The sequence below is a fragment of the Rhineura floridana genome, chromosome 8, assembly GCF_030035675.1.
Source record: "Rhineura floridana isolate rRhiFlo1 chromosome 8, rRhiFlo1.hap2, whole genome shotgun sequence".
In the NCBI taxonomy this organism is placed as follows: Eukaryota; Metazoa; Chordata; class Lepidosauria; order Squamata; family Rhineuridae; genus Rhineura; species Rhineura floridana.
In genome coordinates, this window is record NC_084487.1 from 109,249,644 (window position 1) to 109,271,153 (window position 21,510).

The window sequence follows — 21,510 nt, forward strand, 5'->3', positions numbered from 1 at the left end:
GAATTTTTTGCATGTTTAAACTATCTGGCATTTAGTATGTGCAGTATTTGCTTATTGTGATACCTTCCCTCCCTAAACCTTGTTCTAGTTACTTGTTAATAATATATCTAATTACATATTGCATCTGGAACAGATTAAAGAAATGTGATGTGTGCAGGCCACATCCTTCCCATCCTTCTGCAGCTGCTCGGGCCATCAGAGTTAAAACTTTGAGACCTCCTGACTGATCTGCCCCTTTAAGGTGTCATTTTGAAAACCCATGGCATAGAGAGAGGTATCCTAGACTTTCAATCGCCTCAATGAAATCGGCGCAGTTGAACAGGCCAGATGGAATGACAGCCTAGGCCTGCATCAGGACTTCTAATGCAACAGACTGAACACTGACTCACTTGCAAGACTATCTTCTCTAACATCAGTGGATATTGAGTAATGGAAAGAAAAGGATAGTGAGATGGATTTTTTCTTGCCAATATCCATGTGAAGACTGTCCCATGGGGCTCTCTCTCACCCATGCCCTGCTTGGAAGTTAAATTTTAATTGTTATGGGGAGAATTATGTCTTATCCAGAAATGCCTGAAATTGCTTCACCAGGATTTGTTCAGTTTCACTCCTGCTTCTCAGGGGAGAACATTGGTCACCCATTCACAGTGACCTCTTGAGGAAGAAATCTAACAAACCCTTTCTTAAAAGATGACTGTGTTCACCTTCCCCCCCCCCAAACATTGTTGATCTTGATGAGGAGTTTGCCTTTGTCAGCTTGAAGGGACAAGGTTCTAAGTTACAGTGGCGAACTTGACAGCCCTGTGTACTGTGCCAAATTCTACCAATGCCGGTTGGTCTAAGCTAATATGACAGATTGGTACCTTTTGAGTCCTTAGGTCTTTATACTGTGGCATTGAAAATGAAGTGGATGTGAGCCATGTTTATGATGAAACTGAAGTTATCATACCTTGGACACGTAATGAGAAAACATGATTCTAGAAAAGACAATAATGCTGGGGAAAACAAAAGGGAGTAGAAAAAGAGGAAGACCAAACAAGAGATGGATTGATTCGATAAAGGAAGCCACAGACCTAATCTTACAAGATCTGAACAGGGTGGTTCACAACAGATGCTGTTGGAGGTCACTGATTCATAGGGTTGCCATAAGTCATAATCGATTTGAAGGCACATAACAACAACTAGCAAAAATATAGCAATGTTACATCTGATTTAAGATTACTACAAGATTTGATTACAGGATTTGTACAAGATTACCATTTCAAATATCCATTCTGCCCAGTACTTAAGGGTAAGAATTAATTGCTGGTAACATGAATGGAATGATAAAGATAAATGAGGTTCCTATTCAAATCCTCTCTTCTTAGGCTGAGTGCAGGTGCTGGGTAATAACAAAACATGGGCATGGTGATGGGGAATTGGATCATTCATGACTGGTCCAACTCATGCAGCTAACTGTGATCCAGATAGTATTTCAAACTGTAGTGACCCTGTTGTTGGGCAAGTTGCAGTGCCAGTTTAGGTGGTAGGAGAATACCCTTGAGAGAGAACTACTTCCTTGAGGGCAGCTACCTAAATGAAGCAATACGGTATTAGAAACTGAATATCTGAATAGGCTCATCGTAACACTTGTGGTGTTGCCCTGTGATGAATTTTTGTAAAGTAACTGAAATTTGGCGTTTTGATCACGTGCTTCACTTAGTAGGCTGGAAGAAAGAAAATATTATAAAATCAGAATAACATAATTTAGGATCTGTTTGTAACCTGGGAAGAAAATTCCTTAATTCTGTTCACATGTTAAATTACATGGTAGGTTTTTTAACCTTTTCATTTTGATCCCACAAAAAAAAGTGATCATGAGCAGTATTGGGGTTCTGAAATCCAGAAATTTTGTGTTGTGTAAATTCATCTTTCAAACAAACTGTTACTTTGGAAAGGACTGAGATCATATGAGATTATGGGAGTGTAGCCAATAGCTTTGCTATTCCTTGTTATCTTGGGCTGAGGTTACTGATTAGAAAAGCACTTGTGGTCGGCCACCTTGGCCACCTTTGAACATGTGAACAGTGTGCAAGAAGAGTTTTCAGATTGTAACATTGGTGTATGTTTGGTACATTCACAATGAGCTTACACAGAATTTGAGAAGGACTTCAGAACTGATATAGTTCTAAATTCTTGATGTACTATGTACATTTTGTCTATTTTACTTCTGGGTACTATCATAGAACCACTTCCTTACTGGAAGAGTGTTGTGTTATAAGAGAGGCCCTTTTCCTTGTGAAAAGTAATTGTAACGGCATGCTAGAGGGGTTATCCTTGTTAAGGGTGAACATGTGGGGAAGCACTGAACACATAACTATAATTTCAGGCTGCTAGCTATGATTAAAAAATTTGGAATTCATTGGCAAAGTTGGATATATCTGAACAGAGCCAGTTAATAATATTTGAAAACCTTAATGTCACGCAGCTTCTTTTGTCAAGCCAATAAACTATTTCTGTAGCAGAAAACTTAAAAACAAAGCTTTATATATTTACAGCAACACTTTTTTTTTTAAAAAAAGTGTACACCGTTTAAGGCTATTTTAATATAAAATATTTACTTAGATGTATATTAGAGGACATAATATTGACAAAATGTACCCGTGGTATAACTCTAACAAACTGCCATGCAACACACACAATGACTAATGAAGAAATAGAATATACAGGCCTAATCTATTTAACACATGTCAAACATTTACAGCCTACCCAGTTCTTTCATTCTTTTTAAAAAAGATCCTTATTTGGCAGTATTTACGTCAGCTTGTTCTTAACATTTCCTCTTACATGATTCAGTGAATACTGAAATCTAATCTGTGACAACCTGAGGTACCAAACACTTCTGTCTTACTTCATTGTCTTCAAAAGTAATTGTCTTGGTCCTCTTAGGTTCTATCCATGAATTGTGTATTACAGCATTATTTGGAATAGGGTCAGCTTCGACGATTGAAACAACACGTTTTTTCATTTTGCTTTTCAAAACTTTTTGAAATTTCTGTCTAGTGAATGCATATAGTAGAGGGTGAAAGATGGTGGTTCCATATGCCATGACTAGAAAACATAATCTTAATTTTACCAAAAGGTCACTTGGGCCCAAGCATAAAATTGTAGTGTTTAAAACTGTAATTGGTGTCCAGCAGAGAAGAAAAGTTGAAATGATCAACAAGGACATTCTGAAGACTCTCTTCTGTCTTTCCCGTCGTTCACGATGTCGCTTTACAGCTCGCCGAAGGGCAATTATAACAGAAACTGAAGTCCTTACACCAAAGACGACATTTCTTCCTCCACTGCTTTGTGATACATCAGTTGTTTCATGTTGTGTGGACAAAGAAATTGTCTTTTTCTTTCTTGCTTTTTTCTTCTGTCCTGTGGAAAACCTTGTCCCTATTCGGATATTAAGTGCCTGGAGTATTTTGCTATATGTAATTAGCATTACTATAATGGTGAAGAAAAATATAGGAATCTGTACTAAAAGGTGGTAGTACATTCCCAGTTCCGTGTGGTATTCATTTGTACTGACACACAAGAGTGTCTTATTTTCCCAAGTATTGGCACTTTGAAGGCTGAAGAAATTTACTTCAATGAATGGAATCAAGAATGAGAAAAAAGAGACAATCCATATTGATGTCATGAGCATCACAGCCCTTCCCATTGTCAAAATCCGATTTGCAGGTTTCACAGAGATATCATATCGGTCCAAAGTTATCGCAAAGACATTGACTGCAGTGGAAACACTTGCAAAGGAGACACAAGCCTCATGGAAGCAGCAGATCAGTGCAGTGTTACTTTCCAGTGAAAGCAGCAGAATAACTATAGTTAGAGGAATGCATCCCACACAAATTATTACATCAAGGACATGAAGGTTCATTGTAATAATGTTACTGACAGAGTTGATTAAGTTGGATTTCATGCAGTAAAGTACCAATACGGTGAGGTTGCTGCCAAGTCCTAATACAATTTCTAACATCAGAAATCCAGTGAGGGAAACTTGAAAGCTTAATGGATAAGACAGTGGCTGGTACATATTTGTGTTGATGTCATCAATGGCATCTCGAACTGTAATGTTGGATTCAGACTGCATATTGACTTCTGGAATGGAAGAGAAACACATTCTTTTGTTGGACTTTTGTTTTGCCCTGAAAGATGAGAGAGAAAATATAAAGCTGTTTGATTTTGGATGCTCTTAATAATTGGCATGTTTACAGAAATGCAGGTTTTGGTTTTCATTACATTTTGATTAACACAGTAAATTTAGAATTGTATTTAGGTTGCAGGAATTGGAGGCTGTAAAAAAGAAATACTATTTTAAAAACAACTGTAACAGAGACTACATTTGCAAACTGCATGCATGCATAGCTTTGGCTTTTGTACTTGTTTAACACTAAGCCAAATTACTTTATATAAGACTTCTGTGCAAAAAGGAGATGGCTATATTTGAAAGAAAAAGACATGTTACCTTTTCCCCCCAGTTGATAACCTCACCCTGCAAGTTTTCTTTCGATTACAATTGTGTGACATTATTTTACTGAAATGGTGTACTGTTGTATCTACTTGGAAGTTTCTTGCATTTAGTATTTGTTTTTGTGTTTTTTTTCAATATGTGTAAAATATTGTGTATGCATATAATTGTGCAATCCATTATAATATGTGTACATATACACAAAGATATGTAAATGTATGCACAGTCTCTTGTACTTGATTGATAAAGTGTTGCTACATATTTTTTATGTGCTCAGCATGTTCCATTCTTGGAGATTCAAGCTGCTAGCAGGGAGAGTGGCTTCATATCGTTGAGTTACTGAGCTGCATGAAGCAGGAGGATTTAATCACAACATTTTTGTAATCTCATTAGACAAGAATACATATTTTGTCATGGTGGGGTTATGTAGGCAGACTTAAGTGGTATGTGTGGTGTTTCCTGTGAAATATTGTAGAAGTATTTTTCTTCCTATTATAAAGACATACAATTTAGTGAAATAACATTAATTGTAGCAGTGTGACTTTTGCTATGACCACACCCTTGGCAGTTTATGATTCCAGTATGAAATATTTACATTAGATGTTTACTAATATACTGTTTCTAAAAGATAAAACCCTTTTGAGTGTCATAGGCATTCTGACAGAACAGCTTACTCAGATGTAAATCTCTGTGGGGCTTATTCCTAGTTAAATGTGCATATGATTACAGAGAGATTTTGGCAAAAACCTATTTGTCTAGGTTGTTTCATACCAATGTTCACCCCTTCATAAAATAAACATTTTTAAAGTGAAAAATAAATTGAATGAAATGGCCGCTATGAATTCCTTCACTCAGACTTCAGTTGTAGGGTTTTTTAAAAGTTCAATAATTAGCTGCCATATTCATTAAAGAGACAATGATTTTTAAACTGTAGTATCTTTGGGTATGAAATAAAGCAGAAAACATTTCTAAAAACACTAGTTACTCTGTCACCACATTCAAGTTTAGAATGGCTTAGGCTGCAATCCAGTACATGTCTACTCATAAGTAAGCTCCATTGGGTTCCGTGGGACTTACTCCCAGGTAAGTGTGTACAGGATTGCAGCTTTAGATTGTAATTTGTTTTGTGTATGTGGTCTTAATCATAGGCATATGTTAACAGCCATTCTAAATGTATTGTAAGTTACACTGCACTGATTAACAAAAAACTCAGAAACATTATAGGTAGGTAAGCTGAAACAAGCCACAACCTAGTTTATTTTACTAGAGTAAGCTGCAGGAACATGCACACTGAAATCTTACAAAAATGGAAAAATGTTCCATGTGCCAATTTTTAGACAGACAGATTAAACATCAGGTCTTGCTCGCATCAGTCAGTTAAATGTTCAGTTAAATAAAAGCAGAGATGTCAAGATGGGAGGGTAATTAAAATGAAATGCATCTCCAGCACTGTGCTCTTTTCTTCTATAAATGTTAAAACAGAGGTTGTGTGCATGCAGCTTCTGACCTACCTGTTTTCTGTTGCCTCAAGGGCCTTTCAGCTCGCTATAGCAGCTTGTCATAAATTCATACATGGTGTCATTGACAGATTTTGACATGCGTTTTCACCTGGCAACAGAGAGATGGCTGCGATCTGTTTCCTGACTTGTGGAATATATTACTTTTTCTTTTTGTTTCAGCACTCCAGCAGCAGACTTAAAAAAAAAATGAACAAAAAGACTTAATTGCTTGATTCTTTCTACAGACCAGAGCCTAATGTATACAAGTTGGCTTTCCTTTTTTTAAAGCCATCAATCGATAGCAAGCAACCCTTTTGTAAGTGATTCATAATCTGTTACCCCTTTTGCATTGTTTGGCATTTATTAATTTCTTTCCCCCCCCCAAAAAAATTTAAGTAGTAAATAAAAATGTAACACTAGATAACTGACTTCAGAAATGCCCTTTTATTAGAGTAGTACACTGGTTTGTATGGTATTTTTGTTAGTCTGGAATCATGGGTTTGTCATAAAAATTGTTGTTGTGTGTTGTATTAATCCAGTTCCTGTGTTTTCCTTTGAAGCCGCTGTTACTCCAGTCACAAACCATATCAGCTGGTTTAGTATAGTTTCCTTAAACTTTAGCCACTGTAAAAAGTGACACAAATAGCATTTTGTAGATGTATCAAAAACATACTGGGAGCCCGATTTTAGCTTGCTGGTGTTATATAGGTATTCCTTCAGGGAAAACTTGTCTTACTGTTTCTTCATTCATTAGCCATATCCACAAATCTGGTTTTATGTTATAAATCCATTTGTAAGAGATGCTCACCATTTTTGCTTTAGCAACAAGCCATTGAATTAATCTCTTCTTGAATATTTGATCAGATACCTCTTTTTAGTCTTCTGTGTCAGCAAGTGCATCACACACCATTCAAGGGGTAATGTAGACCCCCATAATTTTGTTGTAAATCCTTGGGTCTAAAAACATGTGTTATAAGCACATCCTCACAACTGCTGTGAAGATCCGAAGGCAACTGTATTATTCTTGTGTCAGTAACAAAACTGAATTAGATTATATGCATCCTTGAAAAGGAAGATGAAACATAATAAAAATAGATTCTGGAATAATTTAAATAAAAGTATTAGTGGCTGCATACATCTAGTATCATCTGATTGCTGTGTAGCATGGCTTCTGTCAGACAATGCAAAATAGTTTTTTGTAGGAGTATGTAATAATAACAAGATTATTTAAGTACTTCCAAATATGGTAATTCTCTTCTGTCTCCCACCCTCCCAAATATCTTTTCAATTGAATCCATTTAGACTGGATATATTTTAAAATGATATTAAAGCAAAGAAGACAATCATAGTGGGGAAAATGCTGCTACAATATTTTCTTAAATACATTCATAGGTACTATGAAATCTTTAATGAGATACCAGTTTACACACTACTGACTTGACTTCATGTGACCACATAAGTGTCTCAGCTGCTTGATGGGAATTATAGCAAGCCTAATTTGCACATGCATTTTGATTTCCTTGTGTTACACGAAGCTTATTTACTTTACACTTATTCAGACATACCTTCAGTAGCAAAGTATTTAACAGAGTAGGGTGCACACGATTTTCCCATGAGCAAATTAGAGATTAGGCATATAACCCATCCTCCACACAAACAAAAGCATTTATGATTCTTTATGGGGTCTTTGAATTTGTATGTGACATATGCGGCTGCCCAACATTTTTTAAATGGCCTTGACAAAAAAACACTTTTGACTGCATTAAGAAATATCTAGCACCTGGAACATAATCTGTGCCATTCCTTAAGAGGCACAAACACTGTAATCTTCCAGATTTTATGCATTTTCAGACAAAACACTTATTAAGGATTTCATCCTTGTACATGGAAGAAAGCATTTGAATGTTAACAGTGTGTATTCAGCCATAAAAACAGAAAGTCAAATCAGAATTTTAAGTTGAACCTGTCATCTATTTTTCCTTTGCAAACATAGTTTCTTAGATGCTGCTGAGGTTCTGTATCGTAATAAGGAATGTACCTTACCTCTATTGAGGATGGAATAAATTCCCGAAGCTGGTGGAGCAGTTCCAGTTTGGAGGGATTCATTGTTTTGGTTTTGGTTGTTTGTTTTTCACTTGTTAGCAGAGTACAGGGGGAAGAGGGTAAAAAGCATCTCTCCAAAACAGGACCTTAATGAAAATTTGTGTTTGTGCTGTGCCATTGTTTCAGCGTTGTTTGTTCACACGCACACAGCATGCAATGCTGCTTTCAGAGCCTGCTGCAGTCTTCCACTTCCTACCGTAGAATCAATAAGCATCGGAAAATGCATAATGAAAGTAATTTAACATACTGAAGGCTTCTTGTCTCCAGAGACAACACAGAGGCTCGACTGTTCTGAAGAGGAGCAGCTTTGCTGCTTAGGAAAGCTTGTTCTGGGCAGCCTGTGCAGAATGACAGCCTACCTTGTCGCTTCTGTTCACTGCAGAGAGATGCAGTGCATTCACTAATTTTGATTGGTCAGTGATGTTGGGCTTAAACTGTGCTTCATACATATGGGAGTGAATTTTCTTTTTCTCATTTTAGAGGAAGGTTCTTTTTAAAGGGCTACATTTTGTATGTAATGCATTGAATATGTTAAAGAATAATGGCTTTAATTTTCCCTTTTTGTACAGTATTTTGGTGAGAGGGATTGTACAGTAGTGCATGTGCTACATGAGATCACACGAGTAGGGGAAACAGGTGAAATGTGTACCTTCAGTTGTATATATTATATTTAGGCAAATGTGGTATTTGTACATGCTGTATCTTTAGGGTATTTGTTCTAAATCTACCTCTGATGCTTATCCACTCTCTTCAATTGGTGGCAGTCAATCTTAGCCATTGTCTTTTATATGCAGGTCATATAAAGAATGTTCATGATAAGTAGAAACTGAAAAATTAGGGTTTGGCATGGAATGTCTTGGGGTATCTAAGATATTAGTAGGAAAAGTCAGTTCAATTTAGTTTTTAATTTACATATCCTGTCAACTGTGGTTTCTAGAAATTCTAGCATAATACGGTTTGATAATTTTCACTGAGAAATGTAATTAATGTTAAAACTGTAAATATTTGTTTCTTTTTTAATGGGGGACATTGAATGTTTTTCTTATGGATGATTCTGTTATTAAACACAATTTTCTTTGGTACATTTTTCTTTTTATGTATCTTGCAGTTTCATGTTCATTTAACTAATAGTCTTTGCTTATTTATCAGTAAAAACATTAGTGGTGGTAGCTATATGATGAGTGATTAAACCAGGGAGTCAGGATGTTCTGTTAGGACAGTCTTGAATGAGTCAGGGTGTTCTATTAAACCTAGATTGTGAATAATAAACACCCGGAAATGGCCTTTTATTCAGTTTAAGAATACATTAGTCTAAGATTATGTTCTATTAGTGAGTATGGGTGCGTATAGATATAGGTTGAAATTTATTGGGAGCATGAACAGACCAGAGACACATTCTCTTCTTTTAAGTGACTTGATTTCTTAGTTGTGGGAACTGCAGCTGTGGGAACTGCAGGGGTAGACCGAACTGTGTACAAGATACCCTTTATATGCACAGGAATGCTTTCTTTGGACCACAGCTGTAAAATTGAAAAATGTTAAATTGGCCATCTTATAGATGCTTTGTTGCCTATATTTAAAATTTGTAAAATAAACTGTGAAGTGAAAATCGGTTGCAAATGGCCATCAAATTGGTATTGCAGATTTTCATAAAATATCAGTTTTTTCATGGAATTTGAAAACTAGCTAAAGCCTTGATTAGCCAGCTCAAATCTGTGGTTGCCACCTTTTCTGCCCATCCCCCAGTTGCAATGGGTACACAGGGCATAGCTGGGGAGTGGCAGGAGAGGTGGCAACCACAGGTTTTTGGCTGACTATCAAGGCTCTTACCAGTATGTTGTACTTGACTAGTAAAATACTTGGAAGCAGCAAGAACTCTTGCAGTTTCTGAGCACCTGTAAAACCCAGGATGACTTCTTTGCCCTTTTAGCAGAGATGCTTGCCAGGATGTTTGTATGTGTACTGCCTTCAAGTCGATTCTGACTTATGGCGACCCTAAGAATAGGGTTTTCATGATGCTGAGAGGCAGTGACTGGCCCAAGGTTATCCAGTGAGCTTCATGGCTATGTGGGGATTCGAACCCTGGTCTCCTAGGTTGTAGTCCAACACGTTAACCACTACACCAGGATGTTTAATGACCCCTAAAAAGTGATATCTATATTTGCAGGTAGTATCTTCTGCAGTTTAGTTCAATGTTTTGGGAGCTTGTTTGTAGTGCTAATTTCTGTTTTACTTTGTCATCCTACCTCAAGATGTGTCTCAGTAGTTTTATTTGAGCAATTGGATCCATTCTGAGGGAACCACACTAGTAGAGACAATGCATTTACAGATTCCCTCAGAATGGATCCAATTGCTCAAATAAAACTACTGAGACAAGTCCATGGAGCACTTGAAAATTGCTGAGGGTCTTGGTGGACCACTTAATGATTTTTCTGCCTGTTGTAGTAATTGTAATGAGCTGAGCTAGAGGCTGTATGATTTTTAATTTATTTTTATTGCTTCTTTTATTTCTTATATTGTATTTGAGTGTATTATATTCTCCATAGAATTCAAATTGTAATACAATATAAGAAATAAAAGAAGCAATAAAATACAATTAAAAACCACTATGAATATTTAGTGTGGCCATACTGTGGACTAATTAAATGATCCTTGCAGACCACTGGTAGTCTGCGGATCACAGCTTGGGAACCTCTGCCCTGCTATGTTTTGTAATAACAATACAAGACGAGCCCTGGTGGCTGAGACCAAAGGCTCATCTAGTCCAGCATCCTCTTCTCACAGTGGTTAATCAGATGCACATGGGAAGCCCACAAGTAGGACATGAGTACAGTAGGACTCTCCCACTTGTGTTTTACACCAACTGGTATTCAGAGGCATGCCACCTCTGATACTGCAGGTGTACTACACAGCCATCCTGACTAGTAGCCATTGATAGCCTTTTCCTCCATGAATTTGTTTAAAAACCATCCCAGTCGATGACTGTCACTGCATCTTGTGATAGCAAGTTCCATTGTTTAACTGTGTGCTGCATAAAGACGTACTTCCTTTTGGCTGTCCTGACTCTTCCAGTATTCAGCTTCATTGGATGTTCCTATTCTTAGTCTAACATGTTGGGAATTTTGTGGAGACAAAATAAGAGAATCTGTGTAAATTCATTCATTCTAGACTCCAAAATGATAGTTGGCAAGATTAAGGAAACTTTTTCACAAAAGTCTATGAGCTATGAGCTTATTGGGAAAGCATGTTAGTCTTGCCCTTCTTATGTTATTTTCATAAGACAGGGAGATGGGGTGGGGAAGGCTGGCAAAGGGAATGGTATGGGAAGCAAAGGGGTCTTTGTGAAACCAGGGTAGGGAGGTGGAAGCCACTCCAAAAGGGTTGAATAGGGAATGAGTTAGAGAAGATGGGTGGAGTAGATGGTTCCAGGGTTTAGACAGAGGGCATCAGAGTTTGGGGAGTAACAGGAGAAGGAAGATGCTCAGTGGGCTAGGGAGAAGGCTAAAGGAGAGGTGGGGGGAAGACAGCCCTTGTGCTACAGAGTAGAACTCTTGGAGAAGGAACATACAAGCCACTGCTAGTTGTGTTTGGGATGAAAGACTGTGGTGGATAGAATACTGGCAGCAGAACTGTATCCTGGCTGGGAGTCAGGTGCAAAATGAGACATTGCAGAGGTATAAGAAATAAGGATACCTATTATTTGGCATTAAGAAGTAATTACACCTCTAAACCTCAGGGAAATGCTGGGGCTGGTGTACAATGAAGGGAACATTAGCTGGTTGCACTAGCCAAAATAAACAAGTACTATTTTATATCCCAGTCTGCTTGTCCAAGAAGGGAGTTGGGATGCAGCCCTACGGTGCTAGCCCTTCAGCTGCTAGCCCTGGGGTGACAGTCTCTTAACACTGGATAGGGCTTTTTCCTTGATGGCATCCCACCTGTGGAACTCTCTCCCTGTGAGGTGTAGTTGTCTCCTATGTTCAGATGTTTCCAGTATGTATTCAAAATGCATCATTTCACCAAAGCATTTGGGGGATGAACTTGTTGGTTGTGTGTTTGCCTCTGCTGAATCACTGATGATATTGTTGTTTGCAGTAATGTGTTATTGTAAGGTGTGTTAATGAATTTCAGTTCTGATGTGGGCTGAGTTTTTGTATAGTTTCTCCTTGATTGTATACCATCCTAGGATCCTTCAGGATGAAGAACAGTTTAAAAGTTTAATAAAATAAACAAACAGACCCCCTTTTACTAGCTAATGGATATCAAATTCTGTTATCTGTGATCTGTTTCACAAAACATTACAATATATACAGAAATTAGAGATAACTTTTCCATTGGCTTATTATTTGTGCCTGTTGTGTTCCACAGTGGTGACGCTTTGTGTCACCTGTCAGTTTTGCCTCAAATGTTTTCTCTGAAAGTTCCTGATTATCATATTTATTAGCAGCAAGCAGTATACTTGGGATATCATCTTCTCTTTATTTATTACTACATTTATACCCCACCTTTCCTCCAAGGAGCTCAATGTGATTATCCCCAATAGTTTAAGATGTGACAGTGAGTTGTCCTGTGGAGTTTTTTTTCTTCTGACCATCATTGGCATACTTTTCACTGTGTTTGCTAGGAGATAGATCCTTTTTGCTGGAAATATTTTGATTAGATTTCTCATTTTACAGGGTAGTGGTATGGCTTAAGCAATTAAGATATGTCAGGAGTCTCCTCGCCTCTTCTGTTACCCTTTCTAATGCAACAGACATCACTCTGTTCTGTTTGTGTGTTTGTCTGGTGGGGTACGTGGCTATGTGAACTGGAAACAAGGAGGTTTGCTACATTTTCATAATATTCTAGGTAAAACAAGGACTGTTGCAGAGATTATAACTGGTATTGAAATTATTTCTTGCTGTGTCATTCCCCCATCAGCATCAGGTGGGAGATCAACACGTTACTGTGATGATTCTTGTGGATGATCACTTTTGTTTTCCAATGAAAATTTACTTGTTGATGATCTCCTAACCAGCTGGCTTATGACAGTGTAATTTGATTTCCCCCCCCCCCAAATTTTGTTTCAGCTCTGGCTAACGTGGAGTTAGTCATAGCTGGTTATCTTTCAGTGGCAGTTGCCTATTTAGTTAGGGTCTTGTATTTGGTCAGTGCAGGCATTACACTGGACGATGGTTGAGGGATCAGAAGTATAACCAACGGTTGTGTACTCCCTTTTCCCCCCCTCTCTTTCCCTCTCTCTCTCTTTCCCTCTCTCTCTCTTTCCCTCTCTCTCTCTTTCCCTCTCTCTCTCTTTCCCTCTCTCTCTCTTTCCCTCTCTCTCTCTTTCCCTCTCTCTCTCTTTCCCTCTCTCTCTCTTTCCCTCTCTCTCTCTTTCCCTCTCTCTCTCTCTCTCTCTCCCTCTCTTCTGTGAATTCCCCCTTCTCCCTCGAGGTGCATCTGTGTGTCTTTACATCTGTGTGCCATCCAATTCAGAATAACCCTGCAGTCTACTGCCAATCCCTACATTGCGTTAATTGGTATATCTGCACTAACATATAAGGCACACATGAAGATGTCGACTTGGATTCCATAAGTAAATAGGTACCTTACCATATGAACATGAAGAGAGCTGTGCTGGACCAGACCAAAAGTCCCTTCTACAGTGACAGACCTGATGTTTCAGGGAAGCCAAAAAGCAGGGCATGAAGGCAACAGCCCTCCCCAGCAACTGGCACTCGTGGCACACTGCACTTGAACCTGGAGGCTTGAGGTAGCTATCATGACTAGTAGCCTTGATTATCTGCTATGAATTTGCCTAATTCTCTTTTAAAGTACTCTGAGCTCTTTTTGAAGAGATACTTGACAAACATTCTGATTTTTTCTTTAATTTTAAACTTTTTATTAAATGTTATAAATGATCACAAAAAATTGTTACATAAACAATACAATTCCAAAGGAAAGTCCTTATCCAAGTTGCATGACAGTTCACAGCAATACAAATTGACACAGAAATTAACTTTAACTTAATCACTTAAATAACAGTAATAACTCTCATCACCCATTCCTCCCAGCAAATATAAAAGAAAAAAAATTAATTAGAAAAGCCTGCACTGGGTTTTCATATGTTCATATAATATCATCAGTGTGCAGGCTAATAGATACCAAGTATCTTTAATTTTAATTCCAAACTTTATGAATTATATCTATTTTTTCAGATAGAGCTTAAATAGTTGATAAGGTGTATTAAAGCCCAATCTGCATTATATATTTAAAGCAGTATTATACCACTTTAAAAGGTCATGGCTTCCTCCAAAGAATCCTGGGAAATGTAGTTTATAAAGGGTGCTCAAAGTTGTTAGGAGACCCCTGATCCCCTCACAAAACTACAATTCCCAGAGTTCCCTGGGAAGAGGGTTTGATTGTTAAACCACTGTGGGAATTGTTACTCTGTGAGGGGAGCTTGGGTCTCCTAACAACTCTGAGCACCCTTAAACTACAGTTCCCAGGATTCTTTGGGGGAAGCCATGACCGTTTAAAGTGGTATAATACTGCTTTAAATGTATAACGCAGACGGGACCCAAGATTATGTGATTTGAACTGTTATTGAACAGAGTTTTTGAAAATACACGTCCCCATGGTTAAATTTGTGACCTCTCACGTAACACACATTTTTTATAGATATATGCAGTTTTACATATATGCAGTATGGCTGCTTGGCTTTTACTATACATATTTATAAAATAGTATTCTTTTGAGGATTATTTTTAAGCAGAGGAAATTTTTAAAGCTTTGACACAATATTTTATATTGTCTGTGTTCCTTAGAATCTTATACTGAATGGTATTTTGCTGCTATAACTTTTTCTGCTACTACTGTTGTAGAAAACAGTGCACATGCAACATAGTGCTCAGGTTTTCTGGCATTATATATTAACAGTGTTCTCTGTGTAGAGTACTTTTGACCTTGTGTTAAGGGCTCTACAGACTCTCCCAACAACTATAATCTAATTATTGTGAGGTTTTTAATGGTTATGGAACTTGGAGTGTTGGATGTTTGGCTTTAGAAATCTAAATACAAAAAAGAGAGAGTGAGAGCTGGAGTAATCTATTACCATTTCCTGAAGCGCGTGCGAGTTGACTTTCCCTCCTTTCATATCAGGAAATCTGGTGGCTGTAGTTTTGTGTATTAAGTTGAATTACACAGCTGTGAATATGGTTTTGTACATTATTTGATCCATGTTGTAGAAGAAATGGTAAATTGACACGATTTTGGCTAAATGGAACTTACCACTAACATTAGATGTATTGGGGTCTTGGCTTTTTCTAGGAGAATCGTACAAAACATTTCTGTTCAATAAAGGTTAAGCATGACAGGAGACAGGAGAGAGGTAGGTGGAACAGTCATGCCTGCCGCCGGCCCTGGTTCTTACCAATAAGTCAATCTGCAGAGCTCAAAAAAAGCAATAACCACTTATATTCTAATATTACCAGATAGTGTGTTGGTATATGTATTATTTGGTTTCTTCTAGCAGTTAAATAATTTTGTTTGAAACCTGTTTTTTTTTTAATTTAAAAACAAAATGCCAGTCTTTCACATGGGCATTAAGCATGTTACTGTGAAAAGTGAGGCAGTGAGTTTCTGCTTCTGTGAACTTTTTAAGAAGAAGAATTAAGCACAGGTGATGGTTCTTTTTAATGTGTGAGAAGAAAACGTTCACATTTGTACCATTTGTACCAAGTACAGTGAAAGCTCTTTATAACATGGGGATTGGAGGACAAAGGATGAAAAATGGAAATGGACTGACTTCAAGTTGATTCCGACTTACGGTGACCCTATGAATAGGGTTTTCATGGTGAGCGGTATCCAGAGGGGCTTTACCATTGCCTTCCTCTGAGGCTGAGAGGCAGTGACTGCCCCAAGGTCATCCAGTGAGCTTCATGGCTGTGTGGGCATTCGAACCCTGGTCTCCGAGGTCGTAGTCCAACACCTTAACCACTGCACCCGTGTTATAGGACTTCCTTGTTATAATGAAAACTGCACTGAAAGGCACTTAGAATGATGTGCGAACTACAGTAAAGAACTTGCTAAAAGTTTTAAAGGTGCAATACTTATATTAAGGCTCCTTTTCCCTTTGGAAGTAGTCAGATACTTTGGTTTAGTGAAACTGAGCAGAGCATGTTCTCAGCAAATAGTTCTTGATGCTGCTCAGATGGAGTAGATGAAGGTGCTCACAATCACTCTGCTGCTCCAACCACCTCATCACCTCGTTGATGTTTTCAAGCACCATATTTGCTTTGGGTGTTTTTCTTAGTCATTCCCCATGTCGCTGACTTCATGCTGCTTGTTCACCTTGCCACTCATCACAGAAGCCACAATTCCCTCATTGCTCCAGGGCTGCACCACCAGAACATCCGCATCAACTTCAGTCCAGACAGCCAGGTCATTTGCTGAAAGATTCCCCCTGAGTGCACTGTGATCAACCTCCACTTTCTGTGCAGGAAATGCTTCTACATATAACTCGGTGTTGTCATCTGTGATCTCTTTGCTTGCAACACATTTTTTTCCAGCAGTTTATGATGTTCCCAGAATTGACTTTTCCCCATGCCAAGCTAACGTTATATGCCACAAGAAAGTTGGAATTTGCATTTGTGAGTTGATTAGGCTGCAATAATAGGCATTATATGCCTGAATGATGCCTTGATCCATGCATCAGATCAGTGTGGTGGTATTCTTTGGTAGAAAGAGGGCTTTCATTTTCCTATCTCTAGACTGCAGGACATCAGCTGAAGGATGGACTGGACAGTGATCCAACAGCAGGAGAGCTTTCTGTTCTAGTTTTCTTGAACACAAGAGGCAGAATTCTCACTGATGGTGCAAACTCCTCTTCAAGCTACGAGGCAAAAATATCACGTCATCCAGGCATTGGAAGTGCTGTGGTAGAGCACAGGCAGTGATTTCATGTTGATGTGCTTGAAACATCAAGGACTCCAACTTTTGCCAATGCACAATGGCTTCAGCCATTGGTTGCTGCTCTTGTTGGCACACAGCAGCAGAGTCACTGTCCTTTCGGGTCTTCATGCCACTTTGTTTGGTGTCTTGAATAACGTCCAGCATTTGTCTAGGAGCAGTTTGAAAAACAGCCCTGTTTCGACGCAGTTGTACAGCTGTTGTGCAACTGTAGTTGCCCTCTGATCACTTTGGTGAGAAGTTTAGGAAACTCCACTGCTGTGGTAGCGTCACTGGATGCAGCTTCACCTTCCACCTCCAAAGCCAGCTGTCAGAAGCCTTGAAGGTGCCATCTCTGCGAAGTAGCTGATTGAATTTTGCTGGTTGCACTTTCAGGATCACCCCATTTACCGTCACGCCTTCAGAATGCTTCTATAGAAAGCAGTTATCCATGTTGCTCTTCTGAGAGAGCCTGGTTTTCTTTCTCTGAAGCCCTATCTCATCCTCAACACTGTCTATGAACGGACATAACTTTTCTTCCTCTTTCATCCAGCACTTTATTGCTCCTTCTAGAATTCCACACTCCCAAAATATATTGGCTTTTGATTCATAATTTTTGACTGTCACAATAATTTTGAGCTTTTCCTGCCCTGTGTATTTTTTTTCTTTCGCTCATCATATCCCACTGCCCGCTCTGCTCCTCGTGTGGTTTCCAAGTCACTGGCAGTTTGGCAGGAGCAATGCTTATTGCATCCACTATACATCATCTCTTCACATTCCATTTTCTGTGCATTCCAACCATCCTGCCACCCCGTTATTGCAAAAAGCTCTTGGAGAACATTCTCTGATTGCATTTCAGCTCTGGCTCACCCGTAAGGAACAAAGCCAGTGAGTACTGTACTGGTTCCTAGAGAGAAGCCAAATTGTCAGTGGCTTAGAAACCCCACAAGGAGTTGGCACTGAAGTGAGGAGGGTTGTTCAGAAGGATGGGGACCAATCTTGTGAGTTAAGAGATGTGTAAACTGCTGTACTATATACTGTACTATATATTTTGCTTGGGGGACATGGTCATATCCATGATATATCAGATTCTGCGGTACACCATTGTGCCTTAAAACGAGCTTCCACTGTACCATAAACCCAATAATTCCCAACTTCTCATCACAGTGTGTTGAAGCAGAGATGACAAAAACCAAAGCCTATAAATTGTGCTATTTTCTATTGTAGTATATGAGGCATGTATATGAAAATCATAGTATTTTTAAAACAGGATTCAGTAACCCGTGATATTGCACACATCTGTCAATGACAAATGTGTGCCTTGTTTTACTTTAGGCAACTAAATAAAATGTATCAGTGGAGATAATTTTCTTCTGTTAACTGACAAGTAAAAGTAATTAAAACTATCCATCAGATCTTGTGCTCAGTTCAAATCTATTAGCTCCTTCATCCATATTTATTAGTAGTATTCTAACACTGTGTTCCTCAAATGGCACTAACAGTACATTTATACTGAATACTCTGTGTCTGTCTAGTTTATTTTAATATAAAGTCAAGTGTTTTCAATATATATTCTGTAAAATAAACATAATCTATGTCTGTAAAGCTTTTAAGGAAAATGGATGGCACTACATCTGCTGGGTGATAGAGCCAAAAAGGACAGATTTGAGGAATTAAGAAGTAATTAATCTAATTTTGACAAATTAATGTAACCGAAGGGAGCTGAATCCGGGACTGTTCCTGGAACTGCTTTTGTAATTATTCACATGGATGCATACAGGTGGAAAACATTACCTTAGAACTATTTGAGTTCTAATTCTAGTTTTCTAGAAGAGCAGCAGCTTCAGGGCATGTTATATCTTGCTCTCCAATCTTACCTGAACAATACCCATTGGTTCATTTCTAACTTAAGGTTTTCCATGTGTCTATATCCATCATTCAACATATACCAAGGTAGCTAACCTGAGATCCCCAGAGGTTTTGTTGGATTCCAACTCCCATCAGCTGCAGCCAGTATGGCCAATGGAGATGTGAGTTGTAGTCTAATAAACTCTAGAGGGCTGCAGGTTAGCCACTGGGAAGATGCTCCTTAGCCTCCCAGGAAGAACACCATGGCCTCATCCATCAACCAAAGGACCAACTTGGCCTCATCCATCAACCAAAGGAGGAGCAGCTGCAGGGGACTTCCTTCACCTCTTCCTGCTAGAAATAATACTTATAAGGACTTCATAGCTAAGAAGTAGTATCTGAGTTAGCTTTTTTTGGCTCCTCCTTCCCAATCCCTTTATCTTGTGTCTCACTCCTTTTAGAATGTAAACCTGAGAACAGAGACCATCTTATTGATCATTGTAACCCACTCTTGGAGCCTTTCAGCTGAAGAGTGAGATAAAAATACTTCAAATAAATAACTAATATACATGGTCTAGGTGTATTTATAACGCTCTGCACACTGTAGTCCTATATCTAATATGAGTGACTTCGAAACAAAAGAGCATTTCAGAAAAACAACTTTCTTGATATAGAAATATGTCCTGTAACTCAAAGGTTTTGGTAGATGGATTTAAATGTTTAAATCTGTTATAAAGCATGGAGGGTATCAAATAGGTTGAGATTGCATTTTAACCATGTGTTTTTCAAAGAAAATAAGAAATTTAAAATTTGGGGGGGGGAATAAAAGTGAGTGCTCCTACTGTAGTAAAGGAAGGCTAACTACAGTCTAAATAAAAACATGATTATGCTAGGATTAAAGATGTATTTTGACATGTGAAGCCAGAGCATAATTGGTTAATTTCCAGAATGCAGTGCTGTTGCACTTTTGTTGCTCTGCTGCTAGCTTGTACACTTTTAATATCATAACTTCTTTGGCCATTCGATTCAGTGAACATTTTGCCCTTGTCATTACTGGGTGAAACACTCGGCTTAAAGCATCATTATATGTGAAGCTTAGTTATTATTGGAAATATTTTCAGATGGTATAATTAATGGTCCTCTTTAGAGCAGAATCTTGACTAATACATTTGTTGACTGAATAAAGTGAAATTACTGTCATTTTAATTCTGTTAAAATCATATTCATATTACGTTTATAAAGTTGGTGATGGACCCTTTCTTGTATCAGCTACTGGCCAAATGAGATAATTAATATGGCTTGGAACCTCTGTAGATTTTGTGACTTTATGGTTTGAACTTCAAATGCTTACAGAAAAATGATAGACCAGAGTGGCATTGCTTAAATCTTAGGAGGCAATCTAAAGCTGTCCTATGGATTCCAGGCTTTGGATTGGATATTGATTTGAGCATACATCTTGTGATCAGTCAGTGTTGCCTCTGTAAAGGTTGCATCTAACTGCTTGGTTCATTTGGGGCACTAAGCCTTCATGTTACTATATAAGTCTCTTCTACTTAATTTTAACCCAGTTGGGCAACAGTCCTATGTAACACCGTCCTGGTTAGAGGTAGGGTTCATGCGTGAGGGAAGGGGAGAATCCCTTTCCTGAAACTTAAATTGTACTTTCAGTTGCTGATTTGAACCGGGCACTTTGATTCAGGGACATGAATATGACTATATCAATAATTATGATTATATATTTGGGCAAATAAACTTTTGGGCTGCAATTTAGAAGTGATAGTGTTACATATAAGGAGGCAATCTCAGTGTGGGAATGATATCAAATATGAGGTAGCCTGAAAGATGTCTGATTTGATTCTTTTAGGTGCACACTAAATGTCTGAATCAGCCCACATGTCGTGTAAGTTCAGTGTATAAAGTCAAGATAAACATGAGACTAGGTTGAGCTAGGAGTGGCACTGTGTGGGCACCTTCCCCTGACCCTCCTTTCTTACACAAGACCACTCTGCCTCCCTCTACCATTTCAGTGTTGCACATGCCTATTGTGAAACTGGATTAAAATGGAATCAGATATACGTCTAAACTTGGTTATGTTGCACGCCTCCCCAGTCTCCAAGCGGTGAGATTTCAGGGGTCTCTGTGCTCATCCTGGGCTTGGTTTCCTTTGGGAAGAAGGTCAGCGGAGACTGTGGTGTCTTTATGAAATATGGGTTATTTATTTACACACATTCCAACCTGAGCTTAGAATGGAGGGATTCAAGGCATCAGCAGTCCAATATCCAGCTTTTCCATCAGGGTTACAGGAGGCATCCTAAAGCCATGGTGCAGAGAGACAGCCTCTCTGCCTTCCTCCAGTTCCCAGCCTTTCTTTGAGAGACAACTCTAAAAACACTCAAAGCACAAACTCCTGCTAGCCGCCTGGTGGAGGGGGGAGGCTCTCCTGAAGAGTTTCAATGACAAAAGGATCTTCCTGGCCCATTCACCAGTTGCTGGGTACCTAATAGACCCATTAACAGCCTGGCCACGCTATTAGCTTAGCAAAAGAAACTCCAGCAGAGCCAGCCCCTCACCCCAAGGCACAGGATTCCAAATCAGAGGCTGGAAGGGGACTCACAGGGATCATCCATTCCAACC

At 38.6% G+C, this 21,510-nt stretch overlaps 2 protein-coding genes across 3 annotated transcripts in view; one reads left to right on the forward strand and one right to left on the reverse strand.

Moving 5' to 3' along the window:
- Positions 1-21,510, forward strand: part of COG5 (component of oligomeric golgi complex 5) — a 241,367-nt gene that overhangs the window by 39,156 nt on the left and 180,701 nt on the right. The window lies entirely within an intron of this gene.
- GPR22 (G protein-coupled receptor 22) lies at positions 2,849-4,165 on the reverse strand. The gene has a single exon (XM_061637858.1). The coding sequence runs from the start codon at positions 4,148-4,150 to the stop codon at positions 2,849-2,851; it is 1,302 nt and encodes a 433-aa protein (XP_061493842.1). The 5' UTR covers positions 4,151-4,165.

Coding starts and splice junctions, on each gene's coding strand:
- GPR22 (XM_061637858.1), bottom strand. CDS start 4,150: ATGTGTTTCTCTTCCATTCCAGAAGTCAATATGCAGTCTGAATCCAAC.